Source organism: Corylus avellana, chromosome ca11, assembly GCF_901000735.1.
Source record: "Corylus avellana chromosome ca11, CavTom2PMs-1.0".
Taxonomy (NCBI): domain Eukaryota; kingdom Viridiplantae; phylum Streptophyta; class Magnoliopsida; order Fagales; family Betulaceae; genus Corylus; species Corylus avellana.
In genome coordinates, this window is record NC_081551.1 from 18803935 (window position 1) to 18826335 (window position 22401).

At 33.5% G+C, this 22401-nt stretch overlaps 1 protein-coding gene and 1 pseudogene across 1 annotated transcript; both read left to right on the forward strand.

Moving 5' to 3' along the window:
• The first annotated feature begins 2347 nt into the window (after window positions 1-2347).
• LOC132165182 (auxin efflux carrier component 5-like) lies at window positions 2348-3405 on the forward strand (annotated as a pseudogene).
• A 3702-nt stretch (window positions 3406-7107) lies between these two features.
• LOC132166698 (auxin efflux carrier component 5-like) lies at window positions 7108-10016 on the forward strand. Its single transcript, XM_059577567.1, has 5 exons — window positions 7108-7778; window positions 7874-7959; window positions 8337-8494; window positions 9681-9757; window positions 9944-10016. The coding sequence occupies exons 1-5, from the start codon at window positions 7108-7110 to the stop codon at window positions 10014-10016; spliced, it is 1065 nt and encodes a 354-aa protein (XP_059433550.1).
• The last annotated feature ends 12385 nt before the right edge of the window (window positions 10017-22401 follow it).

Sequence of the window (22401 nt, forward strand, 5' to 3'; positions counted from 1 at the left end):
CTAATCTAATTTTAATTTGTTAAGTCAGTTTTATCCTCCTTCCAACTAATTATCTTACTATCACACGTTTATTAATTGCCTCTGAACTTTGTTGTAATGGAAGTATGAGCTTTAATGGCATCAAATATAAATGGGATTTCTACTCATTTTTATAGTAATATAGTCAAATAAAATAAGCAAAAAAGTAGTCACATGCTGTTAATTTTAGCAAAAGAGAAATGGTGAAAGCACCTTTGAAAAAAGTGGGTCTACAATCATGAAAGCTGCCACCCAATTTGATTAGGTCAATTAGGTATTGACCTAATTATCCGATTAGCCCTTACAGCCCTGAGTACATATATAATATAATACACTTGTCGGCGGCTCCAGTGTGTCCGTAAATAAAGTGTTTCAGCTGATGCTGATGAGTGAGGGATCCGGATCGAACGGCTAAGGTTTAACCGATTGACCTTGGCAATATGCCACGTTAGCCTCTAGTTCCCTCACTAGCTCGTGGCCCCGTGCCTCTCCAACAACTCCGACAGTTGCTGTGTTTTTAGACATTTTACTCTAATTTTTATCTTGTATTTTTATTAAATCACTTATTAAAACCTAGTTTTAATCAACACGTGAAGGAAAGTGTTGAAATATTTGACTAAGTGATTAAATTTATCTTTTTTTATAGATTAATATATAACTTATTAAATTGACAGGAGCTTACTAAACTGATGTGTAACTTATTAATTGGAAAAAAATAATACAATTGATTAAGAGAAATGTAATGATTACTAATGAATAAGCCACCTAGACATTAACTTAGTAAGTCTCTTAGTAAAAGATTTAGTACCTCTAACATTTTTCACATGAAAATGCAACAATATAAGGAATAAAAAATACCTAAATTATTTTTCTTATAAATTTAAGAAAAAACTTCACTTAATTACCTAAATTTTCATCGTTTTTGCAATTACCCCATAAAGTTCAAACTTCCAATTTAATGTATTAAAAAAAAAAAAATTGCAATGTCACCTCTCCCATTATGGTATGGGGTTTAATCCTAATGGAGGCCTTAAAAATTCTCAAAACACCAATTTTTTTTAAAGTAAAAATTATTTAATTAAGGTAATTTTGTAATTTTATAAATTTGACAAGGTTATAAACGTCATTTCACCAATTTACAATCTAATTTAACTTTAAACCCAAACAAGAGGGGTCATATTGTATATACATTAATTAACTTGAAAGTTTTTGAAAGAGTAATTATAAAAACTCATGGAGTTAAATGAAACTTTTTTTTTTTTTTTATAAAAAAAAATACTTAAACATTAAAAAACGTCTTTTAATATATTTATATATAAATTTTTTTATAATGTTTTTTTTTTGAGTGGGATATGACGAGGCCATGTCTTCCGACTGAAACAGGATCCTCTCCAATCCATTATGGACTGGAGAATATCCAATTCATGGGTAAGATTTCTTCTCAGAAATCCTATAGCTATAAATATATATGACACATATCCCACTAATAAAAATAATAATAAAATATTATTTTAAATTAAAATTTTAAATAATAATTAATAAAAAAAAATAAAAAAAAAAAGAAGAGGGGATGGCTGGCCACCATAGGGGGGTGGTCGACCCCCAAATGGCCGGCAGTCGTAGAACCCCTATGACATGCGATGTTTTGCCACACCTATCTTGCACAAGGGGGGTGGCCAAACCACCCTCAAGAGCCTTGGGGTTCGCTCGGCCACCCTCTCTAGACCAAGGGTTGGCTTCAACCACCCCAGACCAACCGGTTTGGGGTGCCCGAATCCACCCCATGGCCCATATGGGGTGGTTCGGCCACCCCCAAGGGGAACCACCCCCTTTGGGCCGACCGAATCTTTTTTTTTTAAAAAAAAAAAAAAAAAAAAACTTGGCCTTTAAAGGTAGTCAAAGCACCCCCAAGGTTCATGGGGTGGCTTTGGGCAAGTTTAGGGTGGCCAAAGCTACCCCTTGGCTCAAACTCAAAGGCCACCTCCAAGCCACCCCCTTTTGCAGGATGGGGCTGGCCGAACCACCCCCATAGGCCATGGGGTGGTTCAGCCACCCCCTGGCTGGCCATTGGGGGTGGCTCAAAATGGGGGTGGCGCCTTCTTTTTTCTTATTTTTTAATTTAAGATAATATTTTATTATTATTTTTTTTTAGTAGGATATATGTTCCATTTGTGGTCATAAAATTTTTAAGTAAATATCTTAATCATAAACTGGATATTCTCCGGTCCATTAAATCCTATTCCCTTCCAACTCATTTGTCCATGCATGCATATAAATAGCCTTCCAATATATTGAGCACTAAACAATTAAAGAAGAATATATAATAAGAATGATTGGGCGGGAAGATGTTTACAAAGTGGTGGTGGCGATGATGCCACTTTACTTCGCACTGATTTTAGGGTACGGCTCCGTCAGGTGGTGGCGACTGTTTGCTCGCGAACAGTGTGAAGCCGTCAACCGCTTCGCATGCTTTTTCACCATCCCCTTCTTATCCTTTGAATTCATAGCCCGCGCCGATCCATTCAAATGGAACTATCTCTTCATCGCCGCCGACGCAATTTCGAAGGTCATCATAGTGGCGGTGCTGTGCTTCTGGGGAAAGTGTAGTAGCAAGGGGAGCTAGTGAGCTACAGCTGGTCCATCACAAGCTTCTCTTTGTGTACTTTGAGCAATACTCTTATTGTTGGGTTGCCGTTGATGAAGGCCATGTACGGCCAATTGGCTATGGATTTGGTCGTTCAATCCTCTCTTTTGCAGGGTATTATATGACAGACCCTTCTGTTGTTCGTCTTGGAATTCCGGCGGACGGGGATTGACTACCCTGCCGATCACACTAGTACTGTCAGTCAGTCGGCGCCAGTTGAAACCGGAAATGATTTGGAGGTTGCAGCGAGCGCCTGACAGCCGTCCTTCTGCTGTTTGATGAGGACGGTGTGGTTGAAGCTGGGGAGAAATCCCAACTCGTATGCTTGTATTCTTGGCATTGCTTGGGCTTTAATTGCGAATAGGTATGTAACGTAAGAATTGCCAGCGGTTGTTTCATTGAAAAACAGTAGAAGAACAACACACACACACACACATATATATATATATATATATATATATATATGCCTTGAACTCGTGGATGAGTAAGCTGAAAATGTTTACAGGTGGCATAGTCAGATGCCTAGCATCGTGGAGGGATCTATATTGATAATGTCAAGAGCTGCGACAGGCACTGCCATGTTTAGCTTGGGTGAAAAGAAAACAAATCCCACTTTCGCTCAAAAAGTTTCTCGGCTGCATTGGGTTGATATGATGAATCTCTTGGTATGTGGTGTGAGAATTGGCTTCGCCTCACAGAAAGCCAATCATCAGAAATCAATTTTCATTGGGCCACTACCGTGACCCAAGGGAGTGACGGGCGACTGGTATGGCAATGGGCTTCGCCTCATAGGCCTAAAGAAAGCCCAACATACACCAGTATAGGAGCTTGAGGCCAGAGGCCCACGAAGCAAAGGGGGCGCTAACGCATCTCAAATCCACCAAGATCATTCAGTTCAACAATCCATAGAATTGAATCATGCAATTAGTCAATCACACGTGATCCACCTTCCAACAAATAAGGCCCCATTTAGTTTGCAGAACATTGGATTGAACTAACTAATTCTAGGTATAGGTAATTCTTTGTTTGGTAACACTTTATTTCTGGGAATGGTCTATTCTCAAAAGACTACTAATCTCATACATACAGGATTAATTAAGCCAATAAAAAATGAAATGAATGGTTTAGCTAATCATTTCCTGTTAAATTAATCGTATAAATTATCACCAAAAACCCCACTTGTGGGATTAAATTTCGTTCTCTCTTTGATTCTTCTATATTTCTCTCTCTCTCTCTCTATTTCTCTTTTCTCCGTCTCTATATTTCATTTTCTCTCTTTCTCTTTTCTCTCTCATTCTTCTGGTATAGTTTTTTTGCAAGTGCAAACATTTTTTTTTTCTCTATATGTTGTCTCCCTTCTCTGTATCGTCTCTCTTCTCTGTACCTTTTTTTTAAAAAAAAAAAATTTGTTTTTTGATTTCTTTTTATTCTTTATACCGTTTCTCTCTGATTTTCTTCTCTCCGTTTCTCTCTCTCTCTCTCTCTCTCTCTTTTTTTTTTGTACTTTTTTTTTTAATTATGTTTCTCCATCTCTCTTCTTTGTACCGTTTCTCAAAAAAAAAAAAATTTATTACTTTTATTTCTTTGACGGAGAAACAAAATCTGCAAGGTTTTTATAAAATACAAATATATCATTTGTTTTTTAATTTCTTTATGTACATTCTCCAACTATATTTTTTTGATTTCAAGATTGAGTTTAATTCTGTTTTCTCCAAGTATATTTTTTATATATAAAAAATTTTGTTGCATAATTGAAAAAAAAAAAAAAAAATATAGTAAAGTTGTTTGTATTTCAAAAAAAACAAAAGAATGAAAGTCCTTAATAATATAAATTGTATTTGTATTATAAGGGTATTTTAGGAAATTTGATCACAATATGATTTCATTCACCAACATATTGCATTGTACCAAACGAATGAATATGATTAGCTAGTCTATTTCAACGTTACAACTAAACAAGGGAATATGAATAACTTATCTATTCCACACTCTTCTATTCCCAGTAATAACTAATTCTTTTATAATGAACTAGACATTCGTGAACCAAACAAGGCCTAAGAGTTCAACCTTGATTCTACCAAACAACTTGGATTCTGCCAAACAAACTCAATCTAAAAGATACAATCAACCCTTATAATAGCACCTCCAAAAAGGTGGTTACAATCTGCTGAGATCAATATCAAACCAGACGCAATATTTTAAGAAAGTCAAGTAAGAGTCCCTCAACTCGCTACAACACAAAACACAGTTAAATCTCTCTTTACTCTTATCTTGATATTATTTTCTATTCAATTATTCTCTCTAAGTCTCTCCATAATTTTAACTTAGGTATTGATGTGGAACAGCCGCCACACCCCCACTTTGTGGCCTTCCATCACTGATCATCACTCTCTTGTTTTTAGCAGGCTTTGAATTCGAGTCGCTACATACTTGAATTGACAACTAACTCAACAGTATATATGGAATGTTGTCGCTGTTCACGTAAGGCCAAAACAATGTATTATACAAAGCAAACCATTTTCCCACATAATGTGGGCCTCCAAAACTAGACATCAATGGCATCTCCTAGGCTCTTCTTCGAATGGGTTCCCAGTTTTCTTCGTTCTGTACACTTTTTTTTAGTAAGTATTTTTTAAAGTTGGCTAGGAGAGTTTGAAAATAGTACGTGTATCTTTCGATAAAGGGTCTTTTCAGTGGTGGGAGAGAAAACAATTTTCAATTTGGCAATGAAAGGGTAGGGAGAGAAAGTGGCATGTGTTTATTAGGGCAACGTTTTAAAAGAAGGAGTGTCCGGCACTACTACTTTGGCTTTCCACAAAACCATGTCAGCCATTCATCTCTAACATTTGTGCCTGTTCATCACTAATAACCTAAAGAGAAAACGACGACATTCGAGAGCCTTCCACTCTTCTTCATCATGCGTCGCTTCGTTTTTCAGAATTCTATTTGATAAGGTTTGTACGTGATACGAGCAGGAAGGGCACACATGAAATTCCTATATGATTGGTGTCAATGGGTTGCGTGTTATCTGACGATCGAAAATCACAAACCCTATTTGGAAAGTTGGGTGGAATTATTGCTGGACCTCATTACTTATTCTATCCATTGCTGATCACCATCTCAAAAACCCATGAATTATTGAAAGCAACACTTCCAAGCACTCAGAAATGAAAAAAATAATAAAAAATACGCACATTGTATATGTATGTCACGTTAAAAGAATCCACGGCATGGAATGGTATACACCCACCAATCCATGTCTTTGATAATAATTAATAAACAAAAGAAATTAATGCCCATGATCAGAGTCCCATTTACGTATGACACAAAAGAAATTAAATCTTTTACTAATAATACATGGTTACTAAAATGATGTGAAACTTATTCATTGAAAAAAAATAAAATAATAGAAAAATGCTAGGCTTATAAACAAATTTTACAACATAATGTGGTACAATATGATTGGGTTTATGAAAAGTTGAATTTATCTAATTTTCAATCATGTTGTGCCACATCATGTTATAAAAGTTTTTTTTGTAAAATTTGTTTGTAAACATAGTATTCCTCAAAACAATAACGAGTACCAATGAATAAGTCAGACATTAATTTAGTAAGCCCTTGTTAGTAAAAGATTTAGTACCCATGCATAACATTTCTCATATAAGGAAAAAAAAAAAAAAAAGGAATACATAAATCATTTTTTCTAATAAATTTAAGGAAAAACATCAGTTAAGAGGAATGCTAGGTACTATCTTTTTATCCTCCTAAAATCTTCCTAAAGCTGATGTGGCTTTTAAAATTATCATTAGATCAAAATTCAAGTATAATTTATCTAAAATTTAATGGTAATTTTGAAAGCCACATCAGTTTTAGGAGGATAAAAAGATGGTACCTAGCATTATTCATCAGTTAATTACCTAAACTTTCATCATTTTTGCAATCATTCCCCTAAATCTTAAACTTTCAATTTAGTGTATCAAACTTTCAAATTGTAATGTCATCTCTCCTGTTATGGTTTGGGGTTTAATCCTAACGGAGGCCTTAAAAATTCTCAATACCAATTGTTTAAAAAATTAAAATTATTTAATTAAGGTAATTTTGTAATTTTATAAATTTTACAAGGTTCTAAAGGTCATTTCACCAATTTAAGATCCAATTTAACTTCAAACCCTAACAAGAGGGGTGATATTGTGAATACATTATATTGAAAGTTTTGAACTTCTTCGACGAAGGGTTTTTTTTTTTTTTTTTTTTTTAACAATTTAAAGATTAAAAAACCTTTTTCAATACATATTTTATTTTTTTATTTTTTTTTAGTGGGAGCTGACGGGGGGCCAGGTCCCCCGGGCCGGTTTACTTCCGTCTCTGTTTCTCCCTGCATGCATATAAATACCCTTCCAATCTATTCAGCTCAAAACAAAGAAGAATATATATATATAATAAGAATGATTGGGTGGGAAGACGTTTACAAAGTGGTGGTGGCGATGATGCCACTTTACTTCGCATTGATTTTGGGGTACGGATCGGTCAGGTGGTGGCGGCTGTTTACTCGCGAACAGTGTGACGCTGTTAACAGCTTCACATGCTTTTTTACCATCCCGTTCTTATCCTTTGAATTCACCGCCCGCGCCGATCCATTCAAATGGAACTATTTGTTCATCGCCGCCGACGCAGTTTCGAAGGTCATCATAGTGGTGGTGCTGGGCTTCTGGGCAAAGTGTAGTAGCAAGGGGACCTACAGCTGGTCCATCACAAGCTTTTCTTTGTGTACTTTGACCAATTCTCTTATTGTTGGGTTGCCGTTGATGAAGGCCATGTACGGCCAATTGGCTGTGGATATGGTCGTTCAATCCTCTATTTTGCAGGGTATTATATGGCAGACCCTTCTGTTGTTCGTCTTGGAATTCCGGCGGACGGGGATTGACTATTTTGCCGATCACACTACTACTGTCAGTCAATCGGCGCCCGTCGAAACGGGAAATGATTTGGAGATTGCGGCGAGCGCCGGGCGGCCGTCTTTCTGCTATTTGATGAGGACGGTGTGGTTGAAGCTGGGGAGAAATCCCAACTCGTATGCGTGTATTATAGGCATTGCTTGGGCTCTTATTGCCAATAGGTAATGTAATGTAAGGATTGCGTGCGGTTGTTTTATTGAAAACATATATACATTTGTCTTGAATTCAAGGATGAGTAAGCTGAAAATGTTTACAGGTGGCATATTCAGATGCCAAGCATCGTGGAGGGATCTATATTGCTAATGTCAAGAACTGCGACAGGCACTGCCATGTTTAGCTTGGGTGAGAGATCTCATTCAATCTCTTGAATCCTATGATCAGTACTGACTTAGCAAAACAAAAACAAAAAATTGGTTACGTTTGTTTATCCATTTAGATTTTGTGTTTTTCTCTGGAAAAAAAAAAGTATATTTTAAAAGTACTATATTCTGGTAGGATTCATATGGCCACTCTAATCCTTTTTTCTTTTTTCTTTTTTTTTTTTTTCTTTTTTTAATCTCTGAATTCTGAAATAAGAAGTTAAAGCAAGGAAATTAAAGAAAAAGTATTTTGTGTGTTTTTTTTTAAAAAAAAAATTAATATATTTACTTTATTTGAGAAATTCAAACTACACGCAGAAATTAGCAAAAAATATATAGTTATAATTTGATTATGTGCAGGGACCTTCATGGCCCTTCAAGAAAAGTTGATTGCTTGCGGCCCAGGACCCACTGTGTTTGTGATGGTTTTGAGATTTATTTTTGCACCGGCCACTATGGCTATTGGTTCTATCGCTGTGGGTTTGCATGGTGACGCTCTACATATTGCTATCATTCAGGTAATTTTTCTCTATAAATTCGGCACAAACTTTTCTTTGATTTTTTATTTTTAAATTTTAAAAACAAAATTATTTCAACACCCTTACATTTTTTATAAAATTTCAATACAATTTCTAGTGAGTGGAAGTTCTTCTCCAAGTCTAAGTAGTTGTAATGTTCTTATTTAAAGGATGATTATGAATAAAAAATTTAAAAAAAAAAAATTAATCTCAAACCTTGCATTTGAAAAATGGTTTTTAAGTTTCTGTAAAATCTAAAAGGTGTAGGTTCCTTACGAATCTAAGGTTTAGGTTTTTTCATAATCTAAAATTTATCCAGTTAAGTTTCAAGGCTTTCAAACGATTGCAGTGCTTCGGTTAATTTAATTTCTCTTCAATTTCATCCTTTGTTGGAATTGGGCTTGAGGTCCGAGAGGTTGGCCGAGCTGCTCTTTTTCTGTGATTACCTGGATTGGGTGGTGGTGGAATTAGATAGCAGTGGGATTAGGTTGTGCTAATGGGACTTCAACGTGATAAAATGGATCCTACGATTTGACAAGGTTGTTGACATGTTCAGTTGACTGGACAAAGAAGTTTTAGAAAATAATGTAACAAAACAATAAGGGAAAAATATAAAAAGCCCCCTCAAACTACCAACCGTTTTTAATTTAGTCCTCTAATATTTTAAAAGTGATAAAGTAACCCCTTAAACTATCGAACTATTGCATTTTGGCCACTCCATTAGTCAAAACCGTCAGTTTGGACGGAAACTGCAAAACGACGTCGTTTTGTTATGGGTAAGTTATTACAATGCCTTTTTATGGTTAAAAAAAAAAAAAATGAAAAAAATATAAAAAATCTCCCCAAATTACCAGCCGTTTTCATTTTAGCTCATAATGTTCAGAAAGTGATAAAGTAGCCCCCAACAAAAGGACATCGTTTTTTCAGTTTCTATCCAAACTGACGGTTTTGACTAACGGAGTGGCCAAAATGCAATAGTTTGGTAGTTTTAGTGGTTATTTTATCACTTTTAGAACATTAGGAGCTAGGCTAAATCGAAAACAGCCGGTAGTTAGGAGGGCTTTTTTATATTTTTCCCAAAAAATAATAGAGTCTCTGCTCTAGAAAAATAGATTATTCTTATGTGCCCATAAAATATGTTAAGAAGTCAAAGGTCAACTGAATTTATTCTTGCTTGATGTTGCAGGCTGCATTGCCACAATCCATTTCGTCTTTTATCTTCGCTAAAGAATATGGATTGCATGCAGGAGTACTTAGCACTGCGTAAGTTGCTCAAAAATCCCTCTTTCACACCATCTTTCATTTTTTACAATAAAACAAACAATACTTTTCACATTATTCTGTATTATAATTTTCTAAAAAATCTTTTGAAGGAAAACCATTTCTTAAGCGGAAAATTTTTAAGCAAAAATGTTAAATTTAAATTGACTATTACTTTTTTGTTTGCAGAGTCATATTCGGCACGACAGCTTCGCTTCCTTTGTTGATAGCTTATTATGCAGTTTTCGAGTCTGTATCATGATACCTTTTTTTGATTTTTTTTGAGCTTGTAATTAAATTGATACCCCTGGTCTTATCTACTTCTTTTTTTTTTTATATACGTCCTCATAAGATGAGGTGAATTGAAACTAATTATCTCCACTTCATGAGACAGAAAAAGCTCTTACTAACTCTCTTCAGTGAGTGCAAACAAGGGAAGAAGGAAGAGCTCTTATGATTATGATTGAATATATCCTACCACTCTCCCCTAATGGACACTCTCAAGCTCATGACGATGGGCTTTTCCCTACATAGTGAGTTCAGGCAGGGAGGAAGAAAGATCTCTATGTTTTTCTTTTTCTCCCCTCGTCTTCATTCGCTTCTTCAATATCTTTTTTTTTTTTTTTTGTTCCCAAGGAGTAAGTCAATTGGCTGTGGACTACGCCTCATGAAGCGTGAATCATTAGTTCGAATCTCCCTCCCTTTTCCTTGTGTGGACATGTAAAAAAAAAAAAAAAATTATTGTCCTTTGTCTGCGTTTTTGAAGCCAAATCTAGACGTACAGCACATATGTCCCCTCATTAGCCCATGTGCATCTCTATCATTTTTGCCGCCCTCCACTCCATCAACCTCTGCTCGCATGCAATCCATGTGATGACACTATTTTTTGTTTTATGTAACAGATCTTTGGCTTTCCTCTACTTTTTCTTTTGAATTTTCCTAACTGGTGTCCAACTTTTGCCTTCGGAGATTTCCGGATCCAAATGCAAATGCAAATGCAACGTTCACTAATTGTCTATCGCCGGGCACCTTCCTTGTTGGACATTGTGACGATACTCCTCTACAACTCCAATTCAATCATTATAAAATACCATCCCCATTTGTTGTGACTTTCTAGTTTTCTTGTAGTCGGCTTTCTTCTAGACAGCTCATTCGTTGCACTCCCTCAAAGCTGTCGTTTTCAAGAGCCCCTTTCTTAGACAATGTGTTTAAAAACTATTGTGCCAGCCCATTTATTTGGTATATTCTCATATGTTAGATTTTATCTTGCGCTATAATGTTTGTAATTGCGTTAATGTTGAGGTGCCCTATTCACTCATTTTGTATTATCTTTTTTTTTTTTTAATATTATTATTATTATTATTATGCAGCCTCACTTATGAAAAAAAAAAAAATCACTTGCACATCTTTTTTGTAAACTTTGTGTACCTCTGATGTCAATTTGCAAGGACCAAGACGCACTGAATTAGGAAATTTCCAGCTAATCCACAGTTGCATGTTAAACTTTGGGTCGGGCCCTTTGGAGTCATAATGGGCCTACATGGACTCAAATTTCAAACGTCTGGACCTCCGACTTATTACTTTTATATCCCACCCTAATAGCATATATTGCTCTTTTCACTATATCCTAATTGCCTAATTCATTTATGCTTTAATTATTAATAAAATATTGTTGTCTATTGAGCCCTCAAAAAAAGCAAGATTACCAAAAATTACATGTATTTTATATAATCAACTAATCTAATTTTAATTTGTTAAGTCCGTTTATCCTCCTTCCAACTAATTATCACACGTTTATTAATTGCCTCTGAACTTTGTTGTAATGGAAGTATGAGCTTTAATGGCATCAAATATAAATGGAATTTCTACACATTTTATAGTCTCATAAAATAAGCAAAAAAGTAGTCACATGCTGTTAATTTTAGCAAAAGAGAAATGGTGAAAGCACCTGTGAAAAAAGTGGGTCTACAATCATGAAAGCTGCCACCCAATTTGATTAGGTTAATTAGGTATTGACCTAATTATCCGATTAGCCCTTACAGCTCTGAGTACATATATAATATATAATACACTTGTCAGCGGCTCCGGTGTGTCCGTAAATAAAGTGTTTCAGCTGATGATCATGACTATAGAACGGCTAAGGTTTAACTGATTGACCCTTCGGGTGTGTTTGGCAAAGACTTGAAAAATGAAGGAGACCGTAATTGTAGCAGATTTGATTGATGTGAAAAAAAAAAAAAAAGTAAATGTTTTGTATGAAAAAAGTGAAGAAAAAAAATATTTTGTTTTGTAGTAATTTTTTATTTTTTTAAATAATAATAAAAAATAACTGATGTAATGTAAAAAATAAAAATATTATGATTGATATTGAAAGGAATATATATATATTTTTGGAATCCTTTGGCAAACACACTTGCAACAGACCAAGTTAGCCACAAGGACATGCATGTCATCCTCGGAGTTACATGCATTCTGATCATGATTATAGTTAGGGGTAGGCGCGGGTCGGGTCGGGGCAGATATCTGCCTTTCCCACTACCAGACCCGCACCCTGCGGGTTTGAAAAATAGAACCCACTACCCAGACAAAGTGAATACTATTCGTGCAGGTTCAGGTTTTATGGGTCGGGTATTGCGGGGCAAAAGCAGATTTTGTCATGGAACTCCATGAATGAACCTAGAGAGGTCTTTGAGGATCCTAGAGCTCAAGATTAACCCAGAAGATTAAGAGAAAAATATACAAAAAGATCCAAAAATCAATACCCAAAAAAATCTCAAGATTAACCCATAAGATAGAGAAAAAAGATACGAAAAAACTCAAAAATCAATACCCAAAAAAGCTCAAGATTAACCCAGAAGATTAAGAGGAAAAGATCAGAGAGAGAGAGAGAGTGAGACAATAAAGAGAGTGAGTTCTGAAGAGATTCTGAAAAGATTTCGATACCCAACAGCCGAAGATTTCGATACCCAAAGAAATCAATACCCAAAAAGGCTCAAGATTAACCCAGAAGATTAAGAGGAAAAGATCAGAGAGAGAGAGACAATAGAGAGAGTGAGTTCTGAAGAGATTCTGAAAAGATTTCGATACCCAAAGATTTCAATCAACAGGAAAAGAGCTCACAAAGCAGTGGTATGAGCTTTGTTGGTCCACGAAGATGGCGACAGAGACTCTGCGACACAGAGTAGAGAGAGAGAGAGAGAGAGACAGCACAGAGAGAGGCGAGAGTGAGAGTGAAAGAAGAGAGAATAGGGAAGAGAGGAGAGAAAAAAAGAAAAGAAAAGAGAGGTACTGAGGGGGGGAGGCGGCTAGAGAAAGAAGATGGAAACTAGGGTTTTTTTTTTCCCTTTTATTTGCTTACGTGGGGCAGGGGTACCTGCCCCAAAATATTTTATACCCGCAACTCACCCCGCCCCACACGGGTTAGAAGAAATTTAACCTGTACCCACAAAAAAACACACCTAAATTCGTGCGGAGCGGGTTCGCGGGTTTTTGCCCACCACTAATTATAGTTGTTAGAAAATTTATCATGCATAGTGGAATAGTACACTACAATTAAATATTGTTATACATTATTCTTTAATGAATATACTACCAAAAATTAATGGAGTAATATTTACCGAACTCACAATGCAAGAGCACCAATAAAAAATACTGTGAGAGAGTTTTTATATTATTCTTATGATCTCTATATTCAACCCATCCAATAAGAAACTATTTATAGCATCATCCATGTCAATGGGGAGGGAGCATATGCCATATTTGGGGTAACATCCCAAAAGTTACTCCCTAGAAAAACTGGCATGCATTATGCCTGCCAGTTACCATTTTACAAGCCAGGCATTGTATTGCAGGGCGTGAATGCTGGGGAGCACTCACGTCATGTGGGTGCCCCCTCAATTTTCAACGGCTGGAATTAGTATTACATACATTTAAAATGTGATAAGTATGTGGACGAGGAATTTTTGCATTTACGTGTTCAAATTATTAACAATTTGATCGCCCTTATAGTAGGGTTGGCAATTTAATTCGTAAACACGACACATAGTTTTAGAGTTATGGTTTAGGTCAAACAGATTCTGGTGTTTAATAAATATGCTGGGTTATAAATATATAAATTAAAAATAAAAAAATAATAATAAAATAAAATAAAATAAAATAAAATAAACTCATGTTTGGGTCATTCGTGTTGTGTCAACCCGACATAACCTGTTAATTAAATGTGTCACATGAATCGTGTCTTGTCACCCGTTAAATTAGCATGTCATATTCAAGTTAACATGTTTAACCCGTCTATTAAACATGTTAAGTTCATACAACCTAAACAAATTGGAGGGTCAAACGAGTAGATCAGAACTCGACATGCCAACTCATTCTTGACTCGAAATGCCAACTCGTTTTTGCTTCCCTTACTTTATAGAGCAGGACTACGAGACCCACAAGTTTCAAGCAGTTGAAGTTGTGTCTGGTACAATTGGGGCAAGTGAATTCGGCAATTTCTCACTTTTCAAATTGGGAAAATTACACTTTACTCTCCCAAAGTTTGGGACAATTTTCAATATAACTTTCAATGTTTCAATTTTTGCAATGCACACCCCAAACTTGCAATTTTTTTTTTTCAATTTGACCAATGTTATCCCAAAATTCCCGTATTGCTTCTAATTTTTTTTATCTTTTTTTTTTGTAAAAAAAAAAAAAAAAAAAAAAGTTTTTGGGGGTGCAAAAATGGCTAGATAGCCAAAGTGGTGGCTATGGCCACCCCAAAAAATTAATTTTTTTTTATATAAAAAAAAAAATTATAGACAATATGAAAATTTTGGAATAATATTAGTCGAATTGAAAAAGAAAATTCAAATTTGAAAGGTAGCATTGCAAAAATTAAAATATTGAAGATCGAATTAAAAATCACTCCGAACTTACGAGAATAAAGTGTAGTCCCTTTCAAATTGCTAGTAATTGAAAAATAATAATCAAAGCCTGTACCTTTGACCAAGTTATACAGGCCCAGCCAGACCCACCCAACGCTATGTGCGAAAGGGTTGCTGCAAGAGCCCAAAACCCAAGGCGGTTGCACCTGTTTCCATCCTTTGTTTTATTATTGTGGAGTCTGTACGAGAGACAGAGAAAGAAGTAGAGAGAGAGAGAGAATGGCCCAAGAACCGAAAAATGCGAACATTAATTAGAAAGGTAGCCCAATGGAGAGGCAACTGTATATGCATAATAAGAGGGAACAGGATCCTCTCCATTTTAAAATCTCTCCATTTCTTCTATTTAGTGCATTTTGAAGGGTATTGCATTTAATGCATTACCATTATTAAAACTTTTGGACAACATTACCCTTCAAAATGCACTAAATGAAGAAAATGGAGGGATTTTAAAATGGAGAGGATCCTTTTCCTAATAAGAGTAACTGCAAATGGTAAGACATTCTTTAACTTGTATCCCATTTCTGGAATACTTTCAACAAATTTTGCTCTTCCACGACTTGTCATCTGTTCAAAAGGGACGTCCTAGATTGTTACAGAATGAGAAAGGAAGGCTACTGCTCCACTAATATCATAGAAGCAAGAGAACCAAAACCATTCTCTCTCTCTTTCTCTGTTTCTCATATATCTAATGAAACTGTACATGCCCCTTTCATATGCCATACTAATTAATTTCTCTTTCCCTTTCATTGCCAAATTGAATTTTTTTTTTTCTCTCCCACCACTGAAAAGACCCTTGATTAATTTATTGAAAGATTAATTTACTTCCCTCGTCAAATATTCCATATATACCAATGCTGCCGATCGGAGAAGCTTTTTGAGCGAAAAGTGGGAGAAGATTTTGTGTTCTTTCAGCTACGATTTGTTTTCTTTTCACCGCTACCTACTGACTGCATTGCCACCGACTTTACCGATTCAGGCGGAGTGGTGGAAGAAAAACCCTCTACAGCCACCGATCTACTCCTACAATTCTATAGGGTAAACTCTATATACCCTTCTCAAACTATTACTCAATTGATAATGTCTTCCTAAATTTTTAATTATAATAATGTTCCTCTTAAACTATCAAAACATCGTCATCCCCCAAGACTAATAAAAAGATAAAAATATCCCTATATATTTCTTAATAAGGAAAAAACACCTCTATAAATTTGAAAAAATTATAATTTTTTCTTTTTTTAAAAAAAAACGAACATGATTTTTTTTTTAAAAAAAAAAACGAAATTTTTTCCATTTAAAAAAAAAAATTTGTTTTAGAAAACGAAAGTTCTTATTTTTTTTAAACAAAAACTTTTAATTTTCTCAAAACGGAAATTTTTATTTAAAAATTTTATAAAACAATTTTTTTTTTTTTAAGTGAACATTTTCAATTTTTTATAAAAAAAATAATAATAATAATAAAAATAAAAAATCGAAAATTTTTAATATTTTCTTATAAAAATGATTTTTTTTTTTTTAAAAAAAAAAAATTAATTTGGCCATCCCTTAATATATATATATATATATATATATATATTAGATTTGGCCATCCCTTGATATATTAGTATTTTTTGTTTTTATTTTTCTAAAGACAGTTTCGTTATTGAGGGGACATTAACAATGCAAGAGGGACAACATTGTTCATTAGGTACTAGTTTAAAAAGGTATATAGACTTTGTCAATTTAGTGGAGTTGTGGAAGGAAAACCCTCTACGGCCACCTATCCACCCCTACAAATATATAAGTAAAAGATTTTTTTTATTTTTTTTATTTTTTTTATTTTTATGAATGAGTAAATTTTTAGGAAAAATTACAATTTACCCCCTAAAATTGATTTTGTTTTTTCAATTCGAACATCAAAGTTTTAATTTTTACAATCCACCCCCACAAAATTTCAATTTTTTTCAATTCGGCCAATATTATCCCAAAATTCCCATATTGCCCCTAATTTTTTTTATTTTTTTTAATGAAAAAAAAAAATTTTGGGGAGCAAAAATGGCCAGATGGGCAAAGGGGTTTCTACGGCCACCCTGAATTTTTTTTAAAAAAAAAAAAAAAAAAAAAAAAAAAAAATTAGGGGCAATATGGAATGTTTTGGATACAATTGGTCAAATTGCAAAAATTTGAAACTTTGGGGGGTGGATTGCAAAAATTGAAACTTTGGTATTCGAATTGAAAAACGCTGTCAACTTTGGGAAGGTAAACTGTAATTTTTCCAAAATTTTATATCTACAACTAAACTCTTTACAACTCACTTCAGCAAAAAGCTACGGACACAAAACATTACGTACACATGGTTTTAGCATTTTTGTGTTTAATTGTTGTTACCTTTTCAGGTACATGAGAATCGCCTGCACTTCAAAAATATGTGCATAGGTGATTGAAGCATTTCGCTTTTGCTTATCTTTTGGACAAAAAAGAAAGGAGAGGCATTTATCTTTTTATTACTTTGGTGGACAGTTTTTTTTTTTTTAGTGGACAGAGAACAAGCTGCTTTTGTTAATTCATCTATTTGATGTATGAGAAATGTTTGGTTGTATGTTTTTTCTCATCTTTGTCCATCTCCGAATTAGAGCTGAGCAAATCCACATTGAATCTATGTGACGTCTTTTTTTATACAAAAAATATATATATATATATATAATAAGTCATATTACGAATCATTCTCCTAAATATCCATTTTGCAAATTTACTATTAAGTTTGTGATGAATTCACCCATTCACTTTATGAAAATGATTTTTATCATTTTTCAATAATAATAATAATAATACAAAGTGTGTTTATGCTTCTACAACGGCTGGTTTAACATTAGTCATGGAGAGAAACAGGTTAGTTATTTCAAGAGAGGCAAAATTGTCCAAAAAAGGACAATTTTACCCTTCTTGAAGAACTAAACGGTGAAATTGAGAGGATCATATTCCATAAAGTAGATGGCCTGTTTATTCCAAGCAATTTTTTTTTTTTTTAATTTTTTCATAGTCCCCGTTAAACATGTCTTACCTATTGGAAACCAATGTCAATTGTCAAAACATTTTCTTGTTTATGAAAAGGAAGATGAGAGAGACGACAAAATTAAAAATAAAAACACACATAAAGGTAGAAAAGAAAGCCAATTTAAAAGTTTAAGAGTTTGTTTGCGATTACGTTTGAGAAATAAAGCTTTTAAGACAAAAAAATATTTTTTGGCAAAATCTTAATTTTTAAGCTTTTACCAAAAGTGGGTTTTGACCATTTTAGAGTAAAAAAGTCAAAAAAAAAAAAAAAAAGTAATTTTGAAATTTTTTACGAAACATGCTAACTCGACTTTTTTAGTACTAAAAGTATTTTTTAAACTTTATAATGCAATTTCAAACAAGAGCCAAGTCCACTTGCTTTATCACTTGCGCGCACAAGTAACTACTTAGCACTACGTACCTACACACGGCTTCTACAATTACTTTGTAAGTACCATGCGTATAAATTTCTTTTAAACCTACATTATAGGGAATATACGGTTTTAGATTTTAATGGGTAGGGGCATAGAGCCAAAATTGCAATTGGTGCCAAACAACCCAATCTATCTATTTCTAGACAAAGAATTTAAATGGGGGCTTGTCCTATATATGCTCGCCCCCTTGCATCTGTCTCTAGTTGTAAGTCTATATAGCTCATTGCTTAATTAATGAAAGTCTTAAAAAAAATTATATTGGAAAATTTATTCTAGGTGCCTTGAATCACTCCAAAATCTATCTTTTATTACGTAGTTACTTAACAATTGGTATTAGAGCTAGATGGGCAAAGGAGATGAGAACAAAGAGTTCCACGAAATAAAAAGTGTCTTTGTTATTTAGTTATTATCTGTGTATCTTTGTGATTTGATTATTATTTATCTTGTGTCCATGTTACTTATTATTATTTATGGGTTGGAGCCTATCGTGTTAAGCAGGGAAGAATGTATATTAATTATCCAAGTAGTTATTAAGAGTACGTGATTAATATACCTAAGTGGACTATAGCCTATTAACTTAAGTTTTTGCGTTAGAGTTGTATTCAACTATGTATATTAATATACTGTGTGTAAGAACTCTATAACCGCTTTATTTCGCCACCATGAGTATTTTTAGCTTTGAATATTGTCAAAACTAGGCTTCCCAACAAAATTGAAGACAAGTTTATGATTTATTTTTTGATGTTATACATCAAAAAAGAAATTATTGCAAAATTTAGTCGAAAGTCAATCATAGATGATTTTTGGAATTTAAAAGGACGTCAAGTACCCATTTTGATAGGTGATTAAATTGAAAAACTGAAATATATTAAGAAATAATTATTTGGACAAAATTTTTCTCCAAACTAGGTTGGAAGAATTTCCTTCAACCTAATATATAAAGCGACATATGTACATTTTTTTAATAACAACTTTTGTGTTTTTTCTTTCGCTTATATTTTCTTAACATTGAATAAATACTAATTTTATTTTTTATATATTATTTTAATCTTCAATCTTAATATATTTATTACCGATGCTTTTCCCCCTATCGGAATTGCTCATTAATGCATGTTTTGCCCTCGTGGATAGAATTCTTGGTTCTCTCTGGTTGGAGCATTTCTCCATCTATTCTGGTTTTTGTTCCTAATGTCTTAAGTGGCTGTGGCTGGTTTATGTAGTTTTGTCGTTGATGCTTGCTGCTGCTGCAAAATTTGCTTGTTATTGTAGGGTAAAGTTGTTGGTTTGCTCTTTTGTTTCTCGTTGTATAGGTTTGTTTGTTTGGTCTTCTTAATTTCTCAAAAAATTAAAGACGGAATTTTCTTCTTTTTTTCTTTATGAGCAAATGTGTCGAGGTACCATTGATCACTACAAAAAAACAATTTTTTTTTTCACTGGAGTTTTCTAACGTGTCAGGGTGTCTGACACGTCAAAAAAATTTTCTGACGTGGCGTTTCTGACGCGCATTGATTGTCAGAAGCATAGGTGACACGTCAGAAAATTTTCTGACGTGTGAGACAATAGAACGTTAGAATCACGTCAAAAAATAGCAATTTTTTTGTAGTGGATGGACAATAGCTTATAGCTTATACCCATAATTCATTAACCAATTAAAGGCTTTTGAAACAGAAACGTCATATGCATGAAGAGTCTTTTTCAAAACAATGAATGATTTGGGAAAAAGAACTGAAATTATATAGGGTTGAAATAATGATAAGGATCTAATTACGTGTTAAAGTTGTGATCATTAACTTTATTGGTTTGTAATACAAATATCTATATTTATAGGGTAGTAATTAGTAAATACAAGTACAGTAATCAAATTTCATTGATTTGATTATAATTAGTCATTAAATAGAGAATATTTTAAATATCAATCAAATATTAAATATTAAGAAAATATTATATATTGTTCATATACTCTAACAAAGAGAAACACAATGGAATGAGAAAATATGGGGAAGCTGGTGAGATTTACAGAAAGAATATAAGCTCAAGATTAAGGGCAGGGACGGAGCTAAAAAATTTTATGGGAGGGGGCCAACCAAAATTTCTTTTTTGTTCTTTAGAATTTTTTTATTAAAAAAAATTATTTTGATTGTTTTTTATAAACTAAAGACTACCGTCAAGACTAAAAAAAGTAAGCATTTGAAACTAAGGGCCAAAAAATGGACATTTGAAAGTAAGGACCAAAAATAAAAAACTTAATGGGTATGGCCCAAAAAAATTAAGAATTGGGCCAAAAGTTTTCATTAGATATGGCCCAAAAAATCTAAAAATATGGCCAATTTTTCTTTTGGAGGGGGTCAAATGACTAAACTTAAACATTACTTTACTTTTTTTTTTTTTTTTTTCCTTATTTTGGGGGGGACCATGGCCCACCCCGGTCCCCCCCTCCCTCCGTCTCTGATTAAGGGCATGTTTGGGTGTGCGTTTGAGGAGCTTAAAAGTGCATTTAACAGTCAAAAAACCTATTTGAAAAAAAAATATCCGTTTAATAAAAAAAATTGAAAGAACTTTTAAGGGTCTAAAAAGCTTAAAAATTGCCAAAACGCACTTTTGACAAAAGCTTAAAAATGAAGCTTTTGCCGAAAAAAGCTTTTTGACTTAAAAACTATATTTTTCAAACACAATCTCAAACATGCTATAATAGGGATATGATTAGAGTAAGATAAATATAATAGTTGAATTGGAATTCACTTCAATTCATTAGGATTGTATCATTTTTTTTTTTGAAGGAAAATCATTCTTATCTCATTAATAGAGGAATCAAGAGCATTAAAACTCTTACAATCACAGAACATAACGTTCTGAAAGATCTCAGCCGAAGCTAAAAGATCAAAGTCGTAACTAAAAGATTATACATCAAAGACGCCAAACATCCGCTAACCTATAACTAATCTTCAGTTGGAATAACAGATCTGCGCTAGGCAGACACAAATTAATGTATAGGTAGCTCTTATTCCTCGACCCTGGGATCAAAAGGACTCCATGCCAACACACATCCTCCTGAACCCGAAAGCCAGGATTGTATCATTTTAAATTAAGATTATGTTATTTAAAATTAGGATTAAGATTAATTACGAGTTGGTATTCATTTAGGTATTATCTTATTTTATTTAAAGATCATTTTGTCATTAATGAAAAATTAAAGTGAAGAAAATATTTGTGAAATTTGTAGTATTCTCCAGCCCTGCGTGGAGTTCTTGTGGTTTCTCTTACCTCAAGTGGAGAATTACTTCACCCCTAAACCAACCGCAACCGTCTTAAGCGTTTATGAAATTTTAGTAATGACAACTCCGCCTTAGCCGATTAACAGTTTTAAAATAACTGTCAGTTATAAGTTATTTGAAGCTCAACCACACCACAAGTGCTTCTTTTTTTTTTCCTTTTTTTTTTAGAAAAAAAAAAATGGTTTGCTTGTTTGGCTAGCTTAAAGAGGATGATGTGATAGTGATTTTTTATTTTTTATTTTAAATACAAATGCTAATTGTATATGTGTAGAGATTCTAGGTTTTTATTTTATTTTTTATTTTTTATTATTTTATTTGCTCTCAGACATTGAAAATACAAAATGAAAGATTGTCACGATTCCCGTTAATTGTCAATTTTATATTAGGATTTTATTTGTAGAATATTTAATTTGATTAGAACTTTATTTCCTTTCCTTATTAGGATTAGATTTTCTTTAATTATTTTCCTTTTCCTTATTAGGATTAGGTTTACTATTACTATTAAGATTAGGTTTTTTACAAGTATTTATCACTACAAAAAAAAGGCCATTTCCTGACGTGTCAAACAGTTCCATTTTTTTGCCACGTCAGTAAATATTGACGTGCCAAAAGTGGCACGTCAACAAATTTTTTTTGACGTGCCAAAAGTGGCACGTCAACATTTACTGACGTGTTGAATATAACACGTCAAGATTTACTGACGTGTCACTATCTGACACGTCAGTAAATTTGAATTCAATTTTATTTTAAAATTTTTTATTTAAATAACATAATAATTTAATATTTACTGACGTGTCAAAATTAGACACGTCAGTAAATATTGACGTGTTACTTTGACACGTCAATAATTTATTGACGTGTTAAAATGACACGTCAATAATTTATTGACGTGTCAAAATGACACGTCAGTAAATATAATGTTTATACATATATAATATAAAATAAACATGATTTATAAAAAAATAAAAATTAAAAATATATATTTA